Genomic DNA, 27,601 nt, shown 5'->3' with positions numbered 1-27,601 from the left:
GTGGTGGCCTAGTGCTAAGAAGCTGCCCTGCAATCCCAAAGACATATGTGTCAAATCCACCAGCTGGTCTGTGGGAAAAAGATGGCCAGTCTCTTCTCATTCTGTTTGCTGCTTCTGAAAACCTACTGGAGGGGCAGCTATGGGTCAGTTCTGATTCAATGGCATATGACATCATATGCTTGCTTCATATAGAAGTTAAATCATACAATATCTATCCCCTTGAGACTGACTTAGTTCACTCCACAGCATGCTTTCAGTGTTCTCAGCATGTATCAGCACATCATTCCACTGTATAGCCGAATAGGATTCCATTTTATGGATATACCACTATTAAATGATGCAGCAGGCATGGAAGCAATAGAGTCTAACCTCCACTTACTCCATGAGGGGAAGGAACCTCAGCAGGAGCAGCACAAAGACAACCTCTGAGGTAGACATGCCTCTGGCATTCCACTCCTTCTAACAGCCTCAACACACCAGCCATTCTTCCCAAAGTACTTACTACTTCTCCATTAGGCTTCGTAATTTATTACAGTGGCCCCACAAAACTTCCAGACATTACTCAAGATTATAGGGTTTATTACAGAAGTAATAAGTTACAATTCAGGTTGGAAACACTTGGGATACAATTCTTTAATCAACACAACCTCTTCTCAGACTCATTAGCAGAACTCTGCTCTGTTGAGCAAGTATCACAAAGTTCTCTTAATTTTGTGTCACTCTTAATATGCTAATGAGAAGCCCAAAGGAACTGTCTCTAGCTCTGTGGCTTGGCAAATCTCCCTCATCCTGCAAGTGCTGAAAGGCATTTACTATGACAGCGAATAAGGATCCACAGTGGCATAGTGCATTATGTGTCAAGCTGCTAACCCAAAGTTGGTGGTTCTGATCCACCAGTCACGCCAAGGGAGAAAGATGGACAATCTCTTCCCATGAAGGCCTACAGCCTCAGAAACCTAATGGAGGGCCACTAGGAGTCAGAGTTGACTTGACAAAGATGGATTTGCCAGCATATACTCAGCATTTTAAACTCTGTGGGCCAAGAACCCACCACACTGCCTCAGCCTGGTCTCTGGTTCTCTGCCACGTCGACTGCCAGTGCTAACACTGCTTCCACTGTCACTGCCTTTGGGCTGCCTTGTTATCCTTTCATCTTTGATAAATGCAAGAATATCAATAGAATGGATATGGTGGGGGTGGGGTGTGTAGAACAGGAAAGTAATGGATAGATAATGAACACTGCACTGGAGTAGGTAAGGGGAAGGCCAATCGGAAAAGACTGGGCGATTAGACATTATATAGGTGACAGTTATCAATCTGGAACAGACAAACATTCCAAAATGAATCAGGGGAGGAGTAGGGAGGAAAATGTGTATATATGAATGAATGAATGAATGAATGAATGAATGAAAACCAGTCTCTGTAGATTTTCAGTAAAATCACAATTGAAAAAAACAAAAAGAAATACATTTCAGGTTCAAGGGATGGGCAGCAGTCTCTAGTTCTTCTTACTGGTACTGAGATGCCCATTTTCTGTTTTTAAGCCTTCTGGGATGGCAAACGAATCTTCACGTTAGTATTCTAGATACTTTATTCGTGTAGCTATCTGATGAGAGTAACAAAGCCAGCAGCTAGAAAAACACACTGACCCAGTCCATTACAGTGCAGCTTCATTTGGTTGTTGTTGTTTTTCTTCTTTTAATTTTTCAGCTTCATTTGGTCTTCTGTTTTTCACTTGATGATCAGTTCAATGAGTATTGCTAAACATCTGTTGCTATTTTCTGGTCATATGCATAAAGAAGTTGACTGCTAACTAAAATTTGGTAGTTTGAACCCACTAGCCACTTCTTCGGAGGAATATGAGGCAGTCTGCTTCTGTAAAGATTTATAACCTTAGAAACTCTAGAGAAAGTTCCCTTCAGTCCTGAAGGGTCATTCAGGGTCAGAAGTGACTTAGTGAGAGTAAGATTTTTTTATGTAATTCTGTGTTCAACTTTTTGAGAACCCACCAACCTGTTCTCCACAGTAGTTGGACCAATTTATATTTCTACTCCAGTGGGTGAGGGATCCTTTTTCTCCACATCACCGACATCTACATTTTTCTGACTTGTCTTTTGTGCTTTGTTTTTGATCATTACCATTCCAATAAAATGAGATAGCTCTCAATGTAATTTTCATTTTAATCTCTTCTAACTAATGTCTTTGAGCATTTTTTTATGTACTTGTTGGCTATTTTAATATCCATTTGGTGAAATGTCTATACAAGGGTTTTTTTGCTACTTTTGTTTATGAAGTTTAGCAGAAATAAAATAAAATACCACTAATCTGAAATAAAGGGCTTGAACATGTGAATACATCCTTAAGAATCACTTATGTCAAGATGAAGAACATTTGCTGAATTCCGTCAGCTTCTCAAGTACCTCTTCTCCATCAGTATCCTTTTTATCACTCTAAGTTAGCTTCTCCTGTTCTTGAACTTCGTAAAAGTGGCATCACAATGTGTTTGCTCTTGTGCCTGGCTTTCTTTGGTTTACGTCATTTCAGATTCATTCATGTTGTTGCATGTAGCAGTTGTTCTTTGTCACCGCACTGTAGTATTTCATCTGCATTCAAAATTTGTTTGCTAAGCTCAGTAGCAGGACATTTACAAGAAGGAGAAAATAATGTGATAAATGCTCGATCTGCTGTATGACTCCATGATTTCTGACATCATCTGCTCCTCTTTTGTACAGTTCCCTCACTCTTCTGTATCCCTTGAGTTCAGTGGTTTGCTGGAAGTTCCCCTCAGGGGAATGACTTACATGACTGTGGCTGATGCAGGCCGGTGTTGCAGAGTCTGGTGAGCGATGGAGAAAGTCAGTTGCAGTGCCGCTGGATGCTGTGAGTGTCCCAAAAGAGAGACCTATCAACGAGTTTATATAGGCCCTTAGCAGGGTAGGGCTTGTATCCCAAACTAATCCCATAGCCTTAATACAATAAATTTTTCATCACAAAATAGTCAACAGCTGTGTTGTTGTTGTCTTTGTTGTTATTTGATGTCCAGTTAGAACTGACCCATAGCTGACCTTCCAGCAGGTTTTCAGAGACAGTTATAACACAAGAGGGTTTGCCCATCCTTCTTCCTGCAGAGCCGTTGGTGGATTTGAACCATGTACCTCTGGGATTGCAGCACAGCTTCTTACCACTAGGCTTCCAAGAGTGTCCTAATCAATGATTAGGAAAAACATAGAACAATAAACCTTTGACACTGTACCATCTAAAGAATCTCTCACAAATTATTTACCCATTCTCCTATCTGGGTAGTTTTCATTTGGGGGCCATTTTGACTATTATTGTTGCAGTTAGGTGTCATTGAATCATGTGTGATTCATAACGACAGATCTGACCACTATCCTAATTTGTGCCATTCTCACAGTTTCTAACACACTCAAGTTCAAGGCCACAGTCACCATGTCAACCCACCTGGTTGACGATCTTCCTCTCTTTTGTCTCCTCTTCACCATCCCAAGCATAATGCCCTTCTAGAAGGACATTAAGATTAGAGCTATGATGAAACGTTTAATGTCTTTTGATAGATTTAAGCACTCATATGCCTTGAGCATAATCTTAGGAGTAGAATTGCTGATTGATCAAATCATCAATGTAGATTTAGCTTTGGTACTTACTCCCAGAAACTTTTCCAAAGTAGTGGTGCCATGTTGGTTGTGTATTGTCTTGACCAGCTGAATGTTTAACCTACTCAGCTTAGGGAGCTCTGGTGGCCCTAGTGGAGAGTCAGCTCCGGGTCAGTTCCAACTCATAACAACAACAGTAACAAAGCAGCTGAAGTGTGGCAGAGATGATGAGGATGGCACAAGACAGGGCAGGTTCAGCTCCATCTTCATAGCAGTGCTGTGGGTCATAGTACAGCAGCATCAACAACAGCTACAAACAAGCAAGCTAAGTATTGGGCTTTTAACTGAAAGATTGGCACTTTGAACCCACCAGATACTCTCTACAGGCAAAGTTAAGCCATCTGCTCTGGACTAAAACCATTTACAGTCTTGGAGCTGCATGGAGCAGTTCTGTTCTACCAGACAAGGTCTCCATGAGCTGGAATTGACATGATGGCATTGGGGTTCATTTTTTTGTTTTGTTGGTTTAAATCAGCTATGCCAGTAACCTCAAGTCCATCTGCTTTCTGGTTTTCAAATGTCAGTGGCTGTTTTCTCCTCTTATATTACTTTGTTCTTGAGAACCTAATGTCATTTGTAGTGGAGTTTGTGGAAGGCACGGAGCTAAGTGTGTGCTTTCAATCCCCTGTCTTTAACTGGAAGCCTCTGTTAGAATTTTGAAAGGGCTTTTAGCTCTGTCTTACCAAACATAATTACGCTTGTGTTTTCTCTGAGCCATTTCTGCTTAATGATTTTACAAAAACAAGGTTTTATTGCTCTCTGCCTTTCATAGTTACTTGAGACACTGTATTCTGCATTCTGCAATGCTAACAAAATCACAAGATAATTCAGATTCTCTGTCTTTATCAGGTAGAATGATTAATAGTTAACATCATTTGAAGCTATAATTTGTGGAGTTCTTTACTCTAGCTTTTTGGGATTTGTTTGTTTGTTTCTGAGTTTTCACAACTCCCGAGTATAGCATTTAAGTTGATCAAGTTAAATGTAGATCCAGGTAAATCTGAAGGCACCAGACCTCTAACCTTATAATATGCGAACATTTACGTTTCAGGATGCCAGCCTGTGACCAAGGTGCCCCCTTGGCCCTGGAATCATCCTCGCCATTTTAGATTGGGTAGACCAGAGCAAGGAGGCACCGTAGAGCTAGATGCACCTTGAAATGGAAAGTCCATTTCCCCAAAGGATCAAATTAATACATTGCCAACCCATGCCACACCCTGCCTCCTGCTCTCCATCCCTCAACCTTGTTCATTCCAGGGCTTCCTCCTGTGCAGAGATGGTGAGGTGCAGGTCTGGGATGGCAGTGAGGAGTCTCAGATGCCTCTCTGAACAGTGGCATTGACCATACCAGCAGACCAGTGAACAGGCACAGTGGGTGCCTAACATGGATGCGAGGTGCTCCAGAGCGCCCGGCCGTGGTGCTCCAGATGGTGCTCCAGAGCGCCCAGACAGGGAGTAAGCCTGACTAAGTCCACCAGGAATGTGACCTCGTGAAGGAGAAGAGTGTAGGACACGTGCTTATAAGGATGTGAGCATACACGAGAATGCTTGCCCCAGTGCTTGCACATACTGAGAATTCTGTTTGTGAGAGTTGACATCAGATTTATAATTTTATTTTTTCTGAAGGGAGCGTCTTATTGAGCGTCAAATAAGCATCTGAGCAACCTAAGGAATTAATTTGCTTCACTTGGCCAAACTCACCTTGGCTCACTTCACACCTTTGCTTGGAGATCCCAAGAATAAACCATCTGATAGACCTTTGATCTGTGTCTCCCCTGCTCCTTCATAGGGATCCTTGGTGGTACGCACAGTGGCCAAACTCTTAGCTGCTAACTGAAAGAAAAGGTCAGCGGGTCTAACATACTGGTTACGGAAAGATTATCAGCCTTGGAAATCCTGTGCATCGCTTTTGTACTCTGCCCTGTACGGTTACTCTGAGTCAGGATTGATTTGACAGCAGCATCCTTTGTGTTTGTTTAAATGGGCTTCTTCCTGTAACAGGGATCTATTATTGTAAATCCTCTAATCTAGCACCTCTTATTTCTAACCACATAATTAAACCTTTACAGACCCTCTAATCAAATACAGTTAATATATTTATTGCTTTATACATGTTTCTCCCCTAGTATGTTAAATCCCATTATGATGGTTGATACCTGTGGTCCCCAAGTAGTAGTTAGTTTCCCATGCTACCTACCGGATAATAATAGTATTTTCAAAAGGAAGGAAAGACACGTCTTTTTTTTTTTAATTTATTTTATACTAGTTACATACAAAGTTCATTAAGTTTGTATACATTGTTTTTCACATCTTTTATTGCTGAAATAACAAGTTCATTAATCTGTAATGTGGATTAGTAGTTATGTTTTCATGAGTTAGCAGGAGGTCTCATCACCCGTGATAATGCTATTTCTGTGACAAGCTGTAGCTTATGGACAAACTTCTGCACACAGCTCATTTTTAAAGTAAAGGTCACTCTAAGAGGCTAATAAAATTTTGTAAATTCTAATGCCTTTTCCCTTTAATATCGATGGTTGCTGCAAGGAAGGATAATTTATGAAGCAAAACCCTCTTGCATAATAAGCCCATATTGTATTATTCTTGAGTAGAATGATGATGCATTCAAAAGCTCTATTGCCTCATATAAATATTTGGGGAATTAATATTTCTCCACCAGCCTGGAATGCTTATATTAAAGTGACTTTGGTTCCCTGCAATCTTCTCTACACTTCCTATCACTTACCTGATGGGCGGATTTAGTGATACTGTTGTTGTTAGATACCATCAAGTTGACCACACAACTCATAGTGACCCTGTGAACAAATCTGAACCCTTTTCTGTGCCATCCTCTTCACCCCTGACACACTTGTATCCGTTGCTGCAGTCATTGTGTCAGTTCATCTCATTGAGGGTCTTCCTTTCCTTTGCTAACCCTCCACCTTTCCAAGCATAATGTCCTTCTCTAATGAATAGCGTCTCCTAGCAACATGCCCAAAGTATGTGAGATGAAGCTTTGTCACCCTTGCCTGCAAGGAGCACTCTGGCTATACATTCTCCAAGACTTATTTATTTGTTCTTTTGACAGTCCATGAGATGTTCAGTACTCTTCTCAAAACCACAACTCAGATATCAACTCTTCTTTCATCCTATTTACTGTTCAGCTCTCAGATGCATAGCAAATGATTGAAAAGACCATGGCTTGAATCAAGTGCATCTTAGTCTTCAGAATGACATCATTGCTCCTCGATACTTTGGAGACTTGCCTGATGCAGTATGTCCCCTAATCTTATTACTGCTGGTACGAAGGTTTGGTGGTGGTTGTTGTTGTATGCCGTCGAGTTGCTTGTGACTCATAGCGACCTTTTGTACAACAGCCCTAAACTCTGTTCTGTCCTGTGCCAATGGCACTGTCTCTGACGCTCCCATCCCGATTACGCCAGTCACTGAATCAATCCACCTCATAGAGGGCCTTCCCCTCCTGCACTGTCCCTCCACCCTCCCAAGCATGATGTCCTTCTCCAAGGACCGGTCTCTCCTTACATGTCCAAAGTATGTCAGACGAAGCCCCAGAATCCTTGCCTCCAAGGAGCCACCCGGTTTAACCCTTCCTAGGATGAATCTGTTTGTTTTCCTAGCAGTCCATGGTACTCTAAATACTCTTCTCCAGCACCACAGCTCAAAGGCATCAATTCTCCTTCTGTCCTCCTTGGTCATCGTCCAACTCTCTGATGCATAACAGGTGATAGCAAAGACCATGGCCTGTATCAGATGCACCTTAGTCTCCAAAGAGACACCATTGCTCTTCAGTACTTTGGAGAGGTCCCTAACAGCAGATTTTCCCATCGCAATGCACCTTTTAATTTCCTGGCTGCTGGTGCCAAGAGTGTTGACTGTGGAGCCAAGCAAACTAAAGCTGTGAACAATCTCAATCTCTTCACCATGCATCCTGATGCTGCCAGTTGGTCCAGTGGTGAGAATCTTTGTCTTCTTGACATTGCGCCTCAATCCATAGGCATTGTATATTCACTAGTACCACTGACAGGACTGTCTTTCTAAATGATTAAATTTTACTTATTTCAGCAATGTCCAGAAATTTCATATCCCGTGTTGAGCGCACATTGAGTTGCACCAAAAGTACATCTCAAACGGGGGATCAAGTTAATTTTGTCTAAACCTGTGACAGCTATTTGTTCTTTATCATCGTAGTAAATAGATCTGATATTGGTATAAATATTGATTCTCAGTTGCCAGAAGAATGAATGAATGAATGAGTCGTATGGTTAGGTGCTGTCGAGTTGAACCCTATAAACAACAGAGCTGAACCTTGCCCTGTCCTGTGCCATCCTCAGGAGCCCCATGTGCTCGAGCCCATCGAGGCAGGCACTGTGGCAGTCTATCCTGTGGAGGGTCATCTTCTCATTTGCTGGTGCTCTACTTTCCCCAGCATGATGCCTTTTAATAACTAGTCTTAAAAGAAATAAAGCAAAAGCTCCTTAAAAATTAGGCTAGAAAAAAAAAAGTTAGGCTAGAGAGACTTCAGCTTGATTACTTTGGACATAGTATCAGGAAAGACCAATCATTAGTAAAGGGCATGCTTGAGAAAATAGAGGGCCAGTGAAAAACGAGAGAAACCCTCAATGAGATGGAATGACCCAGTGGCTCCAGCAGTGGGCTTGAACATGGTGATGACCCTGAGGACAACGCAGAGCCAGCACTTTGCTCTGTTGTGTATTGAGTTGCTGTGAGTTCAAAACAGTTGTACAGCACTTAACAGCATCCTGGAGGTCAGAGCTGGTGCAGTGGAAACCAAGCAACTGACAACAGTTCGTGGTTCCCTGACAGGCATGACAGAAAGGGTCCTTGGGACCCAGTGACAGTTCTTTCCTCCTTGTCACTCGGATCAAACTTCATGTCCACAAGGAGGACAGGACTGGGTCCATCTTCTTCACCACAGCATCCTGGGCACCCCGTCCTGTGTACTCAGTATATATATATGTATTTCCCTTCATTCTAGAAAATAGGTTTAGAACTTTCACTCTTGTCACCTGGTAGCTAGAGAAGTTCAAGCCTCACAAAGTCAAGTTAGAGGTGGCATTGTCATGACAGGATTGTTGTCATGTTGAAGTAAGATGTGTAAAGTGCTCACCTTGGTGCCCTGGTACATCGCAGACACTCCCTAGTGGCAGCCACAGCATGCCTCTTACTCATTATTGCCACAAAAGCACAGCTAGTTGATCAGAGTGAGATTTCAAAGACTGGGCTCCCCACCACCACTCAGGACTCCACACTCCCCTCCTCCAACATGAACCCCCTTGACAGTTGAACCCAGGGACCAGTGCTGCTCAGCCCTGTGGCCTCCCTCCTTCCTCCATGGATACCTAAGTCTTCCCTAAGCCTTGACAGGCTCACGCATAAAGGGCCTGGGAAGCCTGGTCTGATGAAGAGGAATCTGAGCTTGTGGGTCCTCTTGTCACTAAAAGCCTCAGTTAAGGACCCGTCACTGAAATGGGTGGAAGGAGGGATGCAAACCAAACCAGACCAGCTGCTGTGAAGTCGACTCTGATTCATGGCTGCCCTGTGTGTGTCGGAGCAGGATTGTGCTCCATGTGGTGTCAGTGGCAGATTTTTCAATGGTGGATTACCAGGCCTTTCTTCTGAGGCACTTTTGAGGAGGCTGAAACAGCCAGCTTTTCTGCTAGCAGCTGTGCAGGTTAACTGTTTTCACTACCCCGGGGCTGTGGCTCATGAGATGAGAGATGAATATTTTGTGGATCCCTCAGTGCCTCTGTTAATTGTAGTAATCAGCCAGTTCTCAATAAGACCAAATCTTCCTTCTGCATGGCCATGCAGCTGGGGGCTGCTGCTTCCTGCTTGGCTCTGACTTGGGGAGTTGTAGATAAGCAGTGCTGTTTGAGATCCCTGGGTAGAAAGGAGCCCCCTAAAACTGGGGCCAGCTGAGAAGACCCTTCAGGTGTATGAGGATTTGACACAGTACAGCAGCAGGTAACCGACTTGGAATTCCTCTCCAGGGTCAGCTGTCATTCACCTGCCTCCTTTGCGGCTGCTCCCAGCTGGAAGAATCATTTGGTTTGCAAGTAACTGCTCCTAGTCGGCTTACTCCTGGGCATATCGATTTTATTGTTCTTTCCGCTGCTGCTAGTATTGAACGGGGAAGTCCACTCTGTCTCCCTGGCTGAGCAGACGGCTCCATTAGTGGCTGTTCCGTCAGCTGGCTCCTCCTCACTGCGGCTCTCCTGCTCTTCCAGGTTCATTTCTCCACCCCCTCCCCCCAACAGTGTTTGATGGGATCATACCTTTCTGGTTCTTATTGGGGTTCTTGTGCCTGTGGGAAAGCAGAGAATGAAGAGAGTTTTAAAAAACAAAATCCCAACACAAACTAGGCAGCATCTTTTCTTGTCTGCAGCAGAGGACATTGCTTTGCTTGGTATCATTAAATGAGGGGAGAAAAAGTTTCTTATTGAAACAGTGTGTGGATTTGCAACACTGTTGAAATCTATTCATGGTTATCTGTTATTTAGACAGTCTCAACAGGGGAGAGAAAATATTTTGAAGGTCTCAGAGGTGGGTGATTTTTAACAGTCGTTTGGGGTAGAATGCTGCCATCACTGCAGATTGCTGGCCAAGGTGGAGCTGGTTAAAGGAGAAACGTGTGGCATTGGCATCTGCACCCTTCATGTCTTGTTATCTCTTCTATAGCCAAGTTATGTCTTCCAGTTCTTCCCCAGAACTTTTTTCCACCTTTTTTCCAGGAGGGGAAAACCAAATGGGTGGTGGTGTGCTGCTTCCTGCTTGGCAGGGAAGCCTTGCATTTCAGCAAGATCTACCTGTGCTTTTGGTGTAGATATGCTTTAAGTGAAGCGTAGCAGTTATTTTCACTTCAAAAATGAAACCCGCATCTTGGAGGGGGGGTAAAAATAGGTAATAACATGACACCTGTGTTCTTCCAAATGAAATAACCACCTGGGTTCTCAATAACTGGTAAATTGCAATGCATTAAAAGTCTTAAGCAAAGCAACATCACCAAGAGTTCAACCCATCTATCTGAAAGATGTGGTCATATTCCATTAATGGACATCTGAGGTGCATTTTAATGTTGTTTATATTCAACACACCATGTCCAAACGAGTTTCTTTGTGGGGATAAATGACCCAGGCATTTATCTTCATAACAACACATAATTTTGTTTAACACATTGCCACACACTTAAATTGATGACCATGCTTAGAAACACTTTTTTTTTGCTGTCATTTGCGGCAACGTGTTAATTGTGTCAGAGCAGTGCATAGAGTTAGGAGCCCCCTTAATATGAAAGATACAGAAACAAAGTCCCTTACTTGCATAACATAACCCTTGGAGAGGTCCCTCAGCATGCAAAAGCAGAACTGAGGAAGACTCAGCGGAAGCCCAGGCACAAATGGGTTTCTGACTCCAGGAGTACCCCAGAGGAAGGTAGAAAAGAATCATTACCTTTCAGGACAAAAGCTTCCTTCTCCACAGCTGATAAAGCCATGTATGAGGGAGTCCTGGTCTTCTTCTACTCTTTTTGCCCCTCTGCAGTGCCATCCGCTGGGGAGAAAAATTATTTCACACACTCACCAAACCCAGAACACTTTTCAGAAACTTAGAAGGTGATGAGCTGTGTATAGGTACCTGTACTAGGTCATCGAGCTTGTTCAGGATTGTATGAAGTCAGTCCTGTTTGGTTCACTTCTAAGGATGGTCAGATAAAAAAAAACCCACACATGTGTGTACACAGTGTAATAGATGGGAAATTGTTTTTATTAGCAGTCTTTGAGTCACTCCTCTCTTTCCAACTCATGGCAACCCATACAAAACAGGACCCAACTGTTATGATTCAATTTCATGGCATTGACTGATTTTCAGAAGTAGATTGCCAGGCCTTTCTTCCTCACTTGCCTTAGTCTGGAAGCTCTGGTGAAACCTGTTCATAGCAACAAATAAACGTCTACTTGCAGATGGGTGGTTGGTACATGAGGTAGAGTGGGGGAGAATTTAACCTGGTTTTCTCCTATGTGGAAAGGAAAAGAAAGTATCAAAGAAGATGGAAAGAGTACATTAACAGAGTCACTGTCCCAAAAAGAACTGATGACACAGAAGAATTTCATGAAACAGCATATGATCAAGAGGCATTGGTGATGAAAGAAGAAGTTCAAGATGCTCTGAAGGAATTGGCAAGAAACAAAAGTTCTAGGAATTGATGGAATACCAGTCCACATATTTCAACAGACAGATGCTGCCCTAAACGTGTTTACCAGGCTGTGCCAGGCAATCTAGAGGACAGCTGCCTGGCAACTGACTGGACAAGATCCGTATTTATTCCCATACAAAAAAAAAAAGTGATCCAACAGAGTGTAGAAATTATCAAACAATACAGCTAATATCACATACAAGGAAAATCCTGCTGAAGGTAATTAAAAAAAATTATTGAAACAGTGCATTGTCAGAGAATAATCAGAAAGAAAAGCTGGGTTTAGAAGAGGCCATGGTAGTAGAGACATCGTAGCCAGTGATGGATCTTGATGAGAGCAGAGAGTACCAGCAGAATGTCTATCTGTGTTTCATTGACTATACAAAGGTATTTAACTGTGTGGATCACAATAAACTGTGGATAACTTTGAGAAGAATGAGAATTTCAAAACACCTGCTCATATGAAACCTATATTCGGACTAGGAACCGGTCATCAGAACAGAGCAAAGAAACACTACATGGATCAAAATCAGGAAAAGAGTGCATCAGGGATGCATCCTATCTCCATACCTTTGTATGCAGAACAGGTCATTCTGAAAGCAGGGCCTTATGGGACGAGTGTGGCATAAAAACTGGAGGAAGACTCATCAACAACCTGCATTACACAGATGACACAACCTTGCTTGTTTAAAGTGAGGAGGACGTGAAGCATTTGCTGCAGAAGGTCAGGGACTGCAGTCTTCAATATGGATTGAAGCTCAGCATAAAGTAAACAAAGATACTCACCACTGGGCCAGTTGGCACCTTCATGATAGAGAGGAGACTGAGATTGTTATCAACTTCAGCTTGCTCAGTTCCACAGTCAATACTCTTCACACTTGCAGTCAGGAAATCAAAAGACTAATGCATTGGAAAAATATTCTGTCAGAGACCTCTCTGGAGTACCAAAGACCAATGATGTCTGTCTAGAGACTGAGGTGTGCTTGGTCCAGGCCATGGTCTGCTGGACACCTACTAAGGATGACAGAGAGATCTAACAGGTCTGTCTTGGAGAGGGTGAAACCAAGCTGCTCTTTAGAGGCGAGGATTTTGAAGTTCCTCTCACGCACTTTGGGCATGTTGCCAGAAGAGACCAGTCCTTACCACTAGGTCATCTACAAAACAGTGGGATGGATAGTAGATGTTTCACTGTTGCCATAGATGAGAAATGTTGGATTATGAATTAGTTGTTAAGGGAGAATTAGCCGCATTTTTATGCTTATATGTATAAATGGTCCCAGCCCTAGTTGGTGGTGGTCTAGTTGATAGGAAGTTGTGCTGCCAATCCAAAGTGGTGCCTGTCTGCCTGTTCAAATCCACCCGTAGCTCCATGACAGAAAGATAGGAAATCTCCTGTGTCATTTACAGCCTCTGAAAACCACCTGGAGAGTCAGCTGTGTGTCAGTTCTGACTTGACGGCAGAGAGTTTTGAAATTGATCCTGGGCTTGGGCTTTCCCCCCTCCACTTTATTAGGGAGCTGTGGTGGCATAGTCTGTAAGGAGTTGCCCTGCTAACTCGAAAGCAGTATTTCTCTGCTAGTTTCAGCCCCCCAGCAACTCTGTGGGAAGAATTGGATGATCTGATCATTGTGATCCATAAGGTTTTCATTGAATGCTTTTTTGTAAGTAGATCTCCCGACCTTTTTTCCTAATCTGACTTAGTCTGCAAGCTTCACAAAAAACCGGATGAGCATCATAATAACATTCAAGCCTGTGATGATAGACAGCTCCGCTTGAGGTATGTTTGTCTGGGCGTAGGACCAGGCTCTAATGATGAAGCAAGAATTCCATCATTGAACTACCAGTGTCCCAAACCACCATTGATTTCATCAGTCTCCTGTTAGTGCTCGTGTAGGTTGATTACAATCATATGCCACAGGGCTAGGGGCAGAGTGAAGCCAGTGATGCACGCAGGGAGCAGAATTCAAGGGGGCACTTTACGCACAGGATCATTCAGCAGCAGACACAGCACTACAGCACTTGCCCAAACCGATCAGTGAGTGTGTCCTTAGTTTCTGCAAGCCCTAGTCTCAGCCCTGATAACTATTATAAAAATACTGCAAAGTCCTGTTTGCATTTCTTAAGTTTCATGGAATTTAAAATGTTGAGGTAAAGTATATCAGTGTTTTAAATTTTATTGAAGGAACCATTTACACTCCAACCAGCACTAGCGATAAGTGTGTAGCTCACCAAGCCCTTAACAACGAATGGCTCTACGCGCACTGTGTGGTTGTTGCTGTCATTAGAAACAGAATTGGGCTGATTACCTGTTTGAGGGGTTGGAGCTAACATCCTACTTTAGCATCTCAACATGGTGAACTCATGCGTTCACTGCAGCCCTCTCCCCTCCTCCAAAGTATTCTTCTTGTAGCTACTATTTTTTCCTCTTTTAAAAAATTTTATCTTGGTTTGCATACATTGTGTTTTATAAAATTAATCACCATTGATCTGTGCCCTTTTGATCTATGTCTTTCAGGTTCCCATTGGATCTTTCCAAATTCCATCACCTCTTCCTCCACGCACCAAACTCTGCCACCCATGATCCCCCCTGCACCCCCCCCACCTCTTTACTCCCTCCTCTTCCTCTTTTCTACCTTTATACATATCCAACAAGTCATCCTTCTATTTTTACAATAATGGTCTTATGCAATATTTATCCTTATGAAGCTGAGTTAGTTTACTCAGCATAATGCTCTCATAGTATTTTATGAAATCATTGTTCTTGAGTGCTGCATAGGGTTTCATTATATGAATGTACACACATACACAAGTCTGTGTTTCATCCAGCACCCCTACTTATGTCCCAGCTGGTGACTGGGAGCTATTAGGGGGTTGATGACTAGAGACAATCCCAGTACCATTAATAGCAGAGAACGCCAGCAATGGATTCAGGTGGAATTGCCTCAGATGTAACCTGAATGCATGGTTGTCACATTTAGCAAACAAAAATTCAGGAGTAGACTATTTTGTGTGGTATTTGTATGCTTTTTAAAAAAGTACTTATGGTTTATTTGAGATTCACATATTAACTGGAAATTCTGTTTTCATCTGGTAAATCTAGATATGTCGATAGATAGACAGACAGACAGACAGACAGACTTAACTTGCTAACTACCTGGGTTGGAGTCAACTCTGACTTACTTTATATGCCTTAGTATAACAGCTGTGACAGTACCATGTGCTCCTAGCCTTTTTGCATAGTGTGCCCACCTCAAGGACATCTTCTGTTGGTGTGACGGAAGAATGTGGTTGTTGAAAAAGGCCTAGATGAAGACAGATCATTTCTGTTCATCTCACCCCAAAATTACCAGAGTGGTTAGATTTTGCCTCTGGCTTGGAAAGGGCAGTGAGTGTGTTTGGAGCGTATTGACTTTTCATTAGGCTGCGTATATAAAATCCCAAATGGGGCTGAAGATTTAGGGGCCTAGCAAGTGGTGCCAGAGTTCAGGCTGTAAAATGGAATCTTAAAATAAAAAGAGGCAATCATTCTAAATAAGACTTTCCCACACAGCTGGCATCCCAGAAGCTGAAAGCAGAAATGAACGTGCTTTTTCCTTCTTGATCAGGGGGCTGGGAGGGAGGTGGGGGAGGGAGGTGGGTGGACAGAACAGAACAGTCAACCATACTAGAGGTGATTCTGGTCATAATGTTCTGGCATTGCTCTGTCCCTGGACATTCCACTGTCTGCTGTGGTTTGCATGCACTGAGTCAGTGTCCACTAACATTCTGTCCCATAGAACCCTCAATCTTTCCTTGTCCACACCCTACAGCAGCAGCAACCAGCTTAGCTCTGGAGACAGTAAGTACAAGAGAGCTGCCCACTTTGGGGCAGGGCAAGTCATCTTTGTGAGCAATTACAAGTTTAGACAATAACAGAACATTTACCTATCTTCCTCCTTGTTTTCTCATTCAGATAGCATAAAACTAACATATATTAGGATGATCTCCTTTCTTCCCGTTTCTGATGTCATAGCCTATTTCTAGCTGTTATTACCTCTTGGCCAAAACCCATTGAAATTGACTCTTTGTCAGCCCCTCTTTTTCCACTATCTTCTCTCTAAATCAGATGCATCTTCATAAAGACACAATGCTCCTAATAGGACCCCCCTCCTTATGACCTCTCAGGACCCCTACACTCTCATTACCTCCCTTGCCTACCACTCCTCTGTACTCCCCTAGAACGGTGCTTCCTGGGATTCAGCTCCAGCAGCTGTGGTGTGCAGGATAAATTACATCATTTCAGACCCTGCGCCTGTACTGTGGGGTCACCATCCAGTCCCAGGGACTAGTGTGCCTTCAGAGAGACAGCCTCAAATACAAATGACTTAATAGAAGAGAAGAGAGTAAGTAGCTGGGTAAAACCAAGGTAACCTTTTTCCACCTTGGCCTCAATTTTGTTTAGATCTTAAAATAGGAACACTGGTGACTTAGCATGTTGTGATACTAGCATAAAGGTCAGTGGTTCAAATTCACCAGCTGCTCTGTGGAAGACAGATGTGCCCTTTCCTTCTTCGTAGATTTACAGCCTAGGAAACTCAGTGGAGGGTCACTATGCATCAGAATTGGCTTGATGGCGTAGGGCTTGGTTTCATAGATCTACCTTCCTAGTGCTCAAACTCCTTTGACATTGAATTTTTAAATGATTTTACTTGGAGCAATTGTATGTTCTTCTAGAATATACAATTATTTATACAGACTATAATGTGTCTGGAGCACAATTGTTATACAGATAATCTTCAGTTTACAACGGGACCCCATTCTGACCACACCACCATCAAAAAGTCGTTCTGATGTTAAGTTGAATATTTCTTATTTTCTTTTCATCATTGTTGGTTTTTTATAATCTCTATAAGTCCAATCTCTGAATATCTGAGAATGAATGTCTGAGCAATATACTATTAGTAAATTATATGCTATAATGTTGTAGTACAGATTACTAATCATAAAATTGAAACACCCTCCCTCCCCCACCCCCAAAAAAACCCCAACCCAAAACCCGGACAGTTGTTCCGAGTGTGATTCATCGTAATGTGAGTATGTTTTCAATCTGGAACTACCTGTACAAGTTTTCCGGATTGAATGTACTAGTTGTGAATGAAAAAGAAAAGCTTTTAAAGTACTTTGCTGTGGTCGTTTTTCCCTTTTCCCATAAAATCTTTTTTTGTTGTGTAAAGGATTTAACCTCCACATTAGTTTTATCATACTCTACTCCTATTTGTTTTCATTAAAAGTATATTTATACTAGTTTATTTAATAAACTCTAATTAGCATAATTGTAATTTTTAAGATCTTGACTTTTTCCTGATTGTAGAAGTAATTAGCATTCTCTGTTAACAATTCTGGGACCTCTGGTGGCATTTCCATAAGGAGTTATGCTGTTAACCCCAACGTGGTTTGAACCCACTCGCTGCTCTCCTCACAGCCTAAGAAACCCAATGGAGGGTCAGCTGTGTGTCGGTTCTGACTCCACAGCAATGAGCAGGTTAGATAATTCACACTTCACAGGAAAGGGATTGTCTGTCATTCCTCATAATTAAGACTGTTTTCAGTTTTGACCTTTTTTCCTAATTATTTTCACTTCAAAATAGGCTAGCATATCGACTTGTGTTCAACACCTGATACCATATTAATTGGATTCTATAAACTGCTTTCACTTAGCTATGTCATAATGGGACAACTACACCTGAGATGTGTCAGACACTATAAATGGCCATCCATCGTGGGTAGTGTTTGGTGGAGCTTCCAGATTGATTCAAGTTTGGAAGCAGGAGTGGTATCCACTTCCTAAACCACATGCCTCTGGAAACTCTATGAAAAAGGAGAAACAACGATAGTTCTAGAAAGGCTTCAGGCCTTTTGTTCATAGGATTGCTGTGAGTCATGCTTGACTCAACGACAATCAACAATAATATCAACAATATACTTTAGACATGTATCTCTTGTCAGTTAGCTGGAGTAGACTCCATTCTTTTTAATGCCTGTTATTCCAGAGCAAGCAAGCATCATCTGTTGTCTGTTTATAGATAGTTAGGCCATTTCTAATTTTATATCTTCTCCGTTAATGTTGAGGAGCCCTCATGGCAGAGTGTCTAACATGCCAGGCTGCTTCCTGTAAGGCTAGTGGTCCCACTCCACAGGTGTTCTGTGGGAGAGAGATGGGTAATTTCCTCCTGTAAACAGAAACCCGATAGAGGGTCATCATGAGTCAAAATAAACTCGACAGGAGTGCGTTTGGGTTTAGTTTTAATTAATGCTACAATGAATAGTCATGTTTTGCATAGTTGTGTACATTTCTGTATAATAAATTCTTATAAATGAAATTGCCAGGTCGTTAGATATAATGACTTTATTAAGTTTCAAATTGATGTTTCCTAATTGTCCCCTGGAGGAGTCTTTAATTACTGAGCTGTGATCCACAGTATTGGAGATGCTTTGACTTAACTATTCTATTTCCAGCCTACAAGTGGAGGGGAAAGATCTGCTCTATTTCTGGAGAATACATAGACCTGGTACTGGAAGGTCTTGCCTTTGGCACGTTTTACCCTCTGGACAGGTGACTCTGCAGCATTTTGTGTGTTCTTGCTTTGTCTGCAGGGCACATGTGACCTCTAAAGACTACAACTAGATGTGTCGCTGGGCAAAGGTGACATTCCAAGTGCTAAGAGGTCGGTGTGCACGTGCGTTGTCATGATATTTTCTGCTCAGCTCAGGGCTGCAGCAGCAGGAAGAGCAACTGCACATGGGTGTGGACCTTCCTGAGAATGTGGAGAATACAAGGGATATAAGATGACCCGAGATCCGGCTCCCATTCTTTCTTACCTTTTTTTTTTTTTAAGTGAGGAAAGAATGTTTTGGAAAGAAAGTTGAGCACTCCAGTGTATGATCTCAGGTGTCTTGCACTATCTGTATAAATAAGGTAATAATATTATCTTCTGAAAGGATAGAAAGCCAAAGCTCAGATAGTAAGATCCTGAAGGGACATCCCTAATTAAAAGGCTGTCTTGGCTGCTGTGGATTCCTGCCTGTGTCGTTACCACTGCCTAACTTTGCTTCTCCTTGAAATGCCACCCCCATAGGCACTGATGTGGGGACCTTCAGCAGCTTGTAGAGGTGATCGGGACTGTGCTTGTTTCCACCAGTTTGGGTGGTTGTTTCTGTCACTGTTGTTAGCTTCCATGACACTCATGGATGGCTTCTATAACACAGTAGGGTCTTGTTCCCTTGATACTCACTTATAAGTGGATGGACACTTTTCTTCTACCTTGAAGACTCAACCAGAGCCAACCTTTTCTTTCCCTCTTCTGAGTCATTTTGTGCCACCTTTCTTCCCCAGAAAGCTGCTCTGTAGTTGAAACCAACTCTTGGAGAGCAATGTGCAACGGAACAGAATGTAGTTTGTCCCTGTGTCAACCTCATGTCCCAGTTCATCACTGCTGTTAGGCAGGCTAGTCACTGAGGATCTCCCGTGTCCCTGTTGACACTCTGCTTCACGACATAGGATGTTCTCTTCCAGCAGTTGATCTCGCCTGATGAAGTAAAGCAAGTCAGACATTGCGATTGATAAAGTTCTCTTTGTCTAATTTAGAAAAGTAGATCACCAGGCCTTTCTTCCTGGTCTGTCTGAATCTGAAAGTTCTGCTGAAATATGTTCACCACAGGTAGCCCAACTCATATTTGAAATACTGATGGCATAGCTCCCAGCATCACAGAATGTATGACAGACTGACAGAGGGGTGGTATTTTTTTTCCCCTACCCACATTCTCTTTCCTTCTTCCCCAGCTTTGTTCCCTATAATTTTTTGACTGTGAAACCCAGACCCCTGCTGGATATGTGCAAAATTCATGGAAGTGTATAGTCTTTGCAAGGTTACCATTTTTCCCCCCATCCTGATGTGGCTGAGGTCTTACTTGGCTTTGGTTTTTAATATACTGCTACACTATAATGACTGATTTTTAGGTAGCTTTACACTGCTAAGGTGTTGGTATGCTTGCCCTAAAGGGATTCTGGTACAGAGAAATGGAGAGATTGTTGAACATAATACAAATGTTTTCCTTAAACTTGCCTTTCTGTAGGTTAGAAGTTCCCCTGTTCTAATTTTTTACCTGGAAGCTATTTATATTGTGAAGGAATTTTCCTCTTCTTTCAGAAATGATTATTGTTATGCGTACTCTATGGGTTACTGATAATAAGGCAGAATTCATTACATTTGGGTGTAGGCGGTAGAGAGAAGAAAACTAAAGTGTCCACATACTTGTTTTGTATGGGCTTCTGAAAATCATCTCCAGAGTATGAGAATATCACCCTGTTTTCCATGTCATGAAGCCAGGACTCAAGGGACCCAGTTTACTTGCCCATCATCACACAGCATGGAAGTGCCAGCTGAGCCAAGGACCAAGCCACGGTTGCACCCATTCTAGTCCTAGCACTTGTGATTGCCCTCTCCCCCTTGTCGCCCCACTTGGTCTGGGGATGAGCAGTATCAAGTGTGCTGGAGAAGCTGGCAAGAGAAAGCTGTCTTTGGTCAAAGGGATTCAGGGAAGAAGAGCTGTATATGTCCCCCTCCTACCTGGGCTGTTTAGGGTGCGTGGAGCTCTGGTGACTTTGTGGTCAGGAGTTGTACGTAAGCCCAAAGACATGCAGCTCAAATCCACCAGGTGCTTCACAGGAGCAAGATGAGCATTCTCCTTCTGTGTGATTTACTGTCTCTGAAAATTCCCTGAAGGGTCAGCCTGGGAGTCAGTTCCACCTCAACAGTACATAACATATGATATGGGGGTGCATATCATTTCCTCCGTATCAGCGTCTTTCTAGAATTTGGAGAGAAACATCTCAGTCACATCTCTTTATTTTTAATTGCTTTGTAAACAGGTCCCCTTCTCAAGTTTTAAATACACCTTTCTTTTGAAGGACCTATTGTTTATGGTCACCAATTGCTTGAAAGTTCCCTGTGTCCCCTTGGTCTATGTCCCTAGAAATAGTCCTGGGGTCACTGAAAACTAGGATATTATAAAGCTCTCTTCCTAGGGTCAGGTCGATTGAAGGAAGACTCTCTAGGAGCTTAGGGGACATCACCAGGATGCTGTCCAGAGATGCAGCCTGTCCCCCTCACTAATTGTCACTTGCCCCTCTCACAACAGGACTTGGCCGGTACGAGTGTAGATGAATATTAACAGTGACCAAGTAGCAAAAGACCCCCAAATCACTATGGATAGAAAGAAAGGAAAACTAGGGATGGTTTTTAGAAAACCAAATGATTTAAAGTGCCAGCCAGTTAACGTTGGTCCACAGAACCTCTTAGAGATCGTTTGTCATCTTGAAGGACACAGAGGCCTTGTCTTCTCCTGAGCAGCAATCCCTTCACACAAGGGGTAGCTCAGCATTCTGTGTAAGTCAACATGGATACCCTCAGTCAGCTGACAGTGCACGCACCTATCAATGTCAGCTTCAAACCAGGAGCCCAGGGCTGCCAGACTAGCAGGAGGGAGAATCTGGGAAACCCTTACCTGAATGCAGTAACTCTCCTGATCCTTAGTGCAACTGCCAGGTTGAACCTTGCAGTCTGATGGCCTCGGTTCCCACTGTGGGGTCCACCAGCTTTATGAAACAAATTCTGCTTGTCCCCAGGGGCAAAATGGAAACCTGGTAGGCTCTTCTGAATCTCCTTAGTCTTAAGACTTCAGGGCCCAAACCACCTCCTTGTTTTAACTTGAATTGTCTTTCTTTTCTAATTGCAAACTAACACTTAATCCATTGCCCCACCAGGGATCCTAGAAATCAGCACAGAAGGGGTGCAAAAAGGCAGATGTGGATTTGAATTGATCATTTAAAAGTTATTTATTGGGGAGCTCTGGTGGCCTAGTGGCAAGAAGCTGCACTGCAATTCCAGAGGCGCATGGTTCGAATCCACCAGATGCTCTGCTGGGAAAGGGGGGACAATCTCCGGTACACAGACACAAAATAATAATAAAATAAAATTTTTTTAAAATGTTATTTATTAACACTTAAATACACTATTACAGGAGGTGTGAAAGCTGGAAATCTAAAAGGGGAAGGTTTTAGGTTCCACACTTTCCACTTGTTTGTCCATATAATCCTGCCCACTTGAATTTCCTGTGTTGAAGATACGTACAGTCTCTAAGGCCTTGTGTATACAGGCATTTATTGTAAACTAGTTTTTTAACTAGTTTTGGGTTTAGAACTAGTTTTTAAAGCTAGTGTACCATATGGATTGTCCATTGACCTAGGAAGAGAAAAGGAGGAACTGTTTTTTTGGTTAGCACTTAAACAAAATCACCATTGTTAATTTGGTTGAATTTAAAACAACTATGAGATATTATCTCACCCCCAATAACAATAGCAAAGTTCAACAGAGCAGCAAACAACAAATGCTGGTGAGGTTGTGGAGAAACTGGAACCCTTAATCACTGTTGGTGGGAGTGTAAAATGGTGCAACCACTGTGGAAGGCAGTATGGTACTTTCTCAAAAAGTTGCAAATAGAAATACCATTTAACCCAGCAATTCCACTACTGGGAATATACCCTAAAGAAAGCAGAACTGCCACCCAAGCAGATATATACACACACCCATGTTTATTGCTACTTTGTTCAAAATAGCAAAGAGTTGGAAATCAAGTGCCCATCAATAAACAAATGGATAGAGAAACTGTGGTATATTCACACAATGGAATGTTATGCAGCACCGAAAAACAAAGAACTCATGAAATATTATTCAAAATGGGTGACCCTGGAGGACATTATGCTGAGTAAAATATCTCAGTCACAAAAGGACAAATACTGCATAATGCCATTGTTATAAAACAGGACTGCCATGGGGGTTAGTGGGAAACTAAGAAAAGAGGGGACAAATAATGTACACAGCATTGAAACAGACAAGGAAGAGAACTATATAAAAGGACTATATGATTAGGTATTGTTGACATGACAAGAGTCCAGAGTAAGAAAGAGCTGCATAATAAAGTGGTGGGGGTGAGGGTGGGGAGGGGACTGTATAACAGTGAAAGAACTACTTTTTTTTTTTAAAAAAAAGCAAACTATGGGGGAGGTGGGGCAGGGAGGGAAATGTGTAACAATGAATGGAAATCCAAGTTCTTTATAAACTTTCATTAAAATATCAATTAAAAATAGTTTTTAAATTGGTTAAATTGCCTTCCATTGGGTTTCTGAGGCTGTAAATGTTTGTTGTTGCTGTTATTGTTAGGTGCCATTGAGTTGAGTACGACTCCTAGTGACCCTATGAATAAAAGATCTGAAACCAGTCCTGTCCTGCACCATTCTCACACTTAATGACACTCAGGAACCCATTGCAGCAATCACCTTGTCAGTCCACTTGGTTGAGGGTCTTCTTCTCCTTTGCCGACCCTCCAACCTTCCCAACATCATTTCCCTCTCCAAGGAATAGCACCTCCTATCAATATGTCCAAAGTATGTTAGGCGAAGAAGCCTCATCATTCTTGCCTCCAAAGAGTACTCTGGCTGCACCCTCTCCAAGGCATATATATTTGTTTCCTTGACCAGCCACTGAATGTTCAGTGCTCTTCTCCAACACCACAGCTCAAAAGTGTCAATTCTTTTTCTGTCATCCTTACTCATTGTCCAGGTCTCAGATGCATAGCTAGTAATCAGAAAGACAATGTCCTGAATCAGATGCACCTTAGTCCTCAAACTAACATCACTACTCCTTAATAATTTGGAAAGGTCCCTAAATGCATTGATTTTCTGAGTGCAATGCATCTCCTTATTTCCTACTGCTCATACCAAAAATGTTAATTATAGATCTAAACAAGATGAAGTTGGTGACATTTTCAGTCTCCTGTCCATCCATCATGACACTGCCTATTGGTCCAGTGGTAGGAATCTTTGTTTTCTTGATGTTGAGACATAATCCATACTGAAGGCTGCATTCCTTGATCTTCTGCAACAAGTGCTTCATATCCTCCTCACTTCCAGCCAACAAGGTTGTGTCATCTGTATAATGTAGGTTATTGATGAGTCTCCCTCTAATCCTTTGCCACACTCCTCTTCATAAAGTCTAGCTTTTTGGATAATTTTCTCAGCATCTAGATTGAACAGGTATGGAGACAGAATACGTCCCTGATGCACTCCCTTCCCAATTCCAAACCATGTAGTGCTCCCCAGCTCCATTCTTACAACAGCCTCCTGGTCCACTTTTATAAGTGGCGTAAATCGTTATGGGGCTATAAATTACCCATGTTTTCCCCATGGAACAACTGATAGATTTGAACCACTTACCCTTCACCTAATAGTACAACATTTAACACACTGTGTCACCAGACTTCCTTTCACCTAAATCTCATTTATTGCCCTCAAGTTGGTTCGAATTCATAGTTATCCTCCACTGGGTTTCCAAGACTGTAAATCCCACAAGAGGAGATTGTCCACATTTCTGATGCACAACACCTAGTTAATTCAAACCAGCAGAGCTCCCTTTCACCCAAATAGAAGATAGAAATTAAGCTTCACTTGGTCTTTCATTTGTAGGGGTGCTATGGGTTGTCTGTGACTCGATGGCACATAACAATAAAAACATAGAGCTAACTCTGTTGGCCTAGTGGGTAGAAAGTTGTGCTACCAAGCCAAAGGTGGGTAATTTTAATCTGCAGCCCTCAGGCCTGGTTTTAACTGTTTTGGGTAAAACATTCTTCTACGTGGTATAGCACTGGTCTGTCCATTTGCTGTACAGAGGTAACTCGTGGTTGCTGTGATGCTAAACACTGTGACACTGATGTGTCAGATGTGATAATGGTTACCCATAGTGGACAGTGTTTGGTGGAGCTTCCCAATTAAAACAAGTTTGGAAGCAGGAGTGACATCTACTTCCAAAATAGCTTGCCTCCGGAAACTCTTATGAACGTGGAGAAATGATGAAAGTTATATAAGTGTTCAGGTCTTTCATTCATAGGGTTGCTATGAGTCACCTACGACATGACGACACTTAACAACAACAACAAGAATTTGAATGTTGGAGCTTTGGTGACATAGTCTGTAATGTTAAACCGGAGTTTTCAGGAGTTCAAATCCACCAGGTTTTCCTCAGGGAAAAGCTGGGAGGTTTTCTCCTGTTGAGATTTACAGCCTTGGAGACCTGATGGAGGGTGGCTGTGGGTAAGACTTGACTGGACAGCAGTGAGTTTTGCATATTGAATGCTGGAGGCCCCGGGCGATCCAAACTGTTGATGCATTTAGCTGCTAACTGGAAACATGACTGAATTTACCCACAGGTTCTTCTAGAGAAAGGCTTGGCAATTTGATTCAGAATACTCAGCCACTTAAGACCTTTATGGCCACAATTGTGCTCTGGTACATATGAGCATCACTCTGCACAGTGGTGACTTATTTGTTAATGGTGACCCTTGAGACTGATTGCATGTTTGTGTCAGATGACCATAAGCACATTGGATTTCCAACTCTGAGAGTTCTTCAGCTCAGAGTGCCTTTCAGCTAACTTGTTAATCTGCTTTTAGCCATTTTTACCTTTAAAGTGTTCTAGTGTCCTAGTTATGTGTTGCGCTGCTAACCAAAAAGTCAGTGGTTTGATTCCACCAGCTGCTCCAAGCGAGGAAGATTTAGTTTCTTCCTGTAAAGATGTAAAGCCCTGGACACCTGCTGGAGGGTCACTATGAGTTGGAATCAGTTTGACAGCTGTGCATTTTGTTGTTTCTGTTGTAATTATTACTATTAGCTCTATTTCCATGTACCTGGTTGAGTGGGTGCTAGGTTATTTTGTCTGTAATGCATAAGCATCCTTTGGCCTCTCTCTGAAGCTGTCTTACTCTTGTAGGAATGCCCTGGCGGAAGGAACAGACCGAAGACCTTCAGCGAGTGCTCAAGAGCATTGATAGCGAGATTCCACTGGTCTTCGTCAGTGGCAATCACGACATCGGCAACATCCCCACAGCTGAGTCCGTCAAGGAGTTCTGCCAGACGTGGGGAGATGACTACTTCAGCTTCTGGGTTGGGGGCGTCCTGTTCCTGGTCCTCAACTCGCAGTTCTTCTACGATGCCTCCAGGTGCCCCACCCTGAAGCAGGCCCAGGACCAGTGGCTAGACGAGCAGCTGAGCATTGCTGGGCAGCGCCAATGCCAGCATGCTATTGTCTTCCAGCACATTCCGTTGTTTCTCCAGAGCATGGATGAAGAGGACGACTACTTCAACCTCACCAGGCTGGTGCGGCAGGAGGTGGCAGACAGGTTCACCAAAGCAGGTAGGAGGGACCACAGGGGTCTGGAGATGAGGTTTTCATTTATTTCTCCCAGAAAGATCTCTCTGGCTGTATGGATTGCACAGTACTGCTTAATGTTCAGAGCCTCAGTGTCTGCATCAGTGAAATGGGACTTTGAGTAGCTGTTCTCTCACTGGACAGTGGAGAGGAATTGACAGGAAACCTGTAGAGGATTCAGAGCAGGCCCTCAGAGAAGAGGAGGTGGGGTTCCAGCGCTGGGACTGGGGGTTGGGGTGGTCGTGAGGTGGTTTCATGACCCTCGGCAGAAGTGCAGATGCTGAAAGGGGACGAGGTTACATTCCTCTTATCTCCAGAAAGCAGGAACTTGCTCAAGGACAGATGATCTGTAAGAGTCAAACCCCACAGCAGTGTTAGTGAGGTGTGACCCTGGGGCCCTGGGAGGCAGCTGTAAAGGGCAGGGCTGGGCCTGGAAGTTGCCCTTTAATGGAGTGGGGGTCCTGGGCAGTGGCTTTACTGGGCAGAGCTGGACATGCTATTTGCTTTGAGTGAAGTGTGACCTGGGGGACCCTGGGAAGTGACTTTTTAAAAAAAAATTACTATTTTTTGTGTGTACCGTGAAATCGGATCTGGCTGGTACAGGAGGACCTTGCCCCTCCTTCTCCAGCAGAGCATCTGGTAGATTTGAACAGCACACCTCTGGGATTGCAGTGCAGCTCTTGCCACTAGGTCACCAAAGCTCCCTGGAAGTGACTTTAAGGGGCACAGCTGGGTCTTGCTGGTTTGCTTCTAAAGATATGAGCCCCTGAGGAATATTTTTAACAGGCAGGGTTGGGCCTCAGCCTTGTTTGCCTTGAGTGAGGTGGGTTGAGCTGTCTTCCACAATCAGGGGAGGGAGCAGCATGCTTAGTCCCATCTCACTTGGCTACATATTGTCAGCTAACCTAGCATTTAACACATGGCTCGTACACAGGTATGAAACAAGATGCCAGGGTCTGAGGTTAGCCCCAGTCCCAGTCCCCTCCTGCTCACGCTACAGCGCTCACCTCACAGCCAACATGCATCCTGAGCAGTTCTCTGCAGACCAGCAACTCGACAGGATTCCAGTGTTGACAGCTGCTGTGTCTCTTATTTTGATCTTATTTTCTCTTTTCAAATCTCTCCAGAGTATACTTTATCTTCTCCTCAAATTTAAATATATTCATGCATTTGGTATGGGGTGGGGAGAGAGAAATTCCTTGACCCCATTAGGAAGCATTCATTTTAAAAAAATAAATAAATAAAGCAGCCACCAATTCTTGTTTGCACATTAAATGTGTTTAGCATTTCCTTGTGTGAAGCGCAATATAGCCTTCTGTATTTTAGAGACCTTTTACAAAAAGCTTGCATAATTGGAAACATTTTCCAACTGTTCCATGGAGATGAAGTTGAGAAACTTC

At 43.0% G+C, this 27,601-nt stretch overlaps 1 protein-coding gene across 1 annotated transcript in view; it reads left to right on the top strand.

The window, feature by feature from the left end:
• CPPED1 (calcineurin-like phosphoesterase domain containing 1) overlaps positions 1–27,601 on the top strand; it is a 160,279-nt gene that overhangs the window by 90,495 nt on the left and 42,183 nt on the right. Inside the window, exon 6 of the mRNA XM_006894522.1 lies at positions 25,764–26,186. Within this exon, the coding sequence (XP_006894584.1) occupies positions 25,764–26,186 (423 nt within the window). The remainder of the gene's footprint in view (positions 1–25,763; positions 26,187–27,601) is intronic.

This window comes from Elephantulus edwardii, unplaced genomic scaffold (assembly GCF_000299155.1).
Source record: "Elephantulus edwardii isolate Elephantulus edwardi_28Jun2011 unplaced genomic scaffold, EleEdw1.0 scaffold00145, whole genome shotgun sequence".
Classification (NCBI taxonomy): domain Eukaryota; kingdom Metazoa; phylum Chordata; class Mammalia; order Macroscelidea; family Macroscelididae; genus Elephantulus; species Elephantulus edwardii.
The sequence above is the reverse complement of the archived record's forward strand: the minus strand, read 5'-3'. Positions and strand labels throughout refer to the sequence as shown.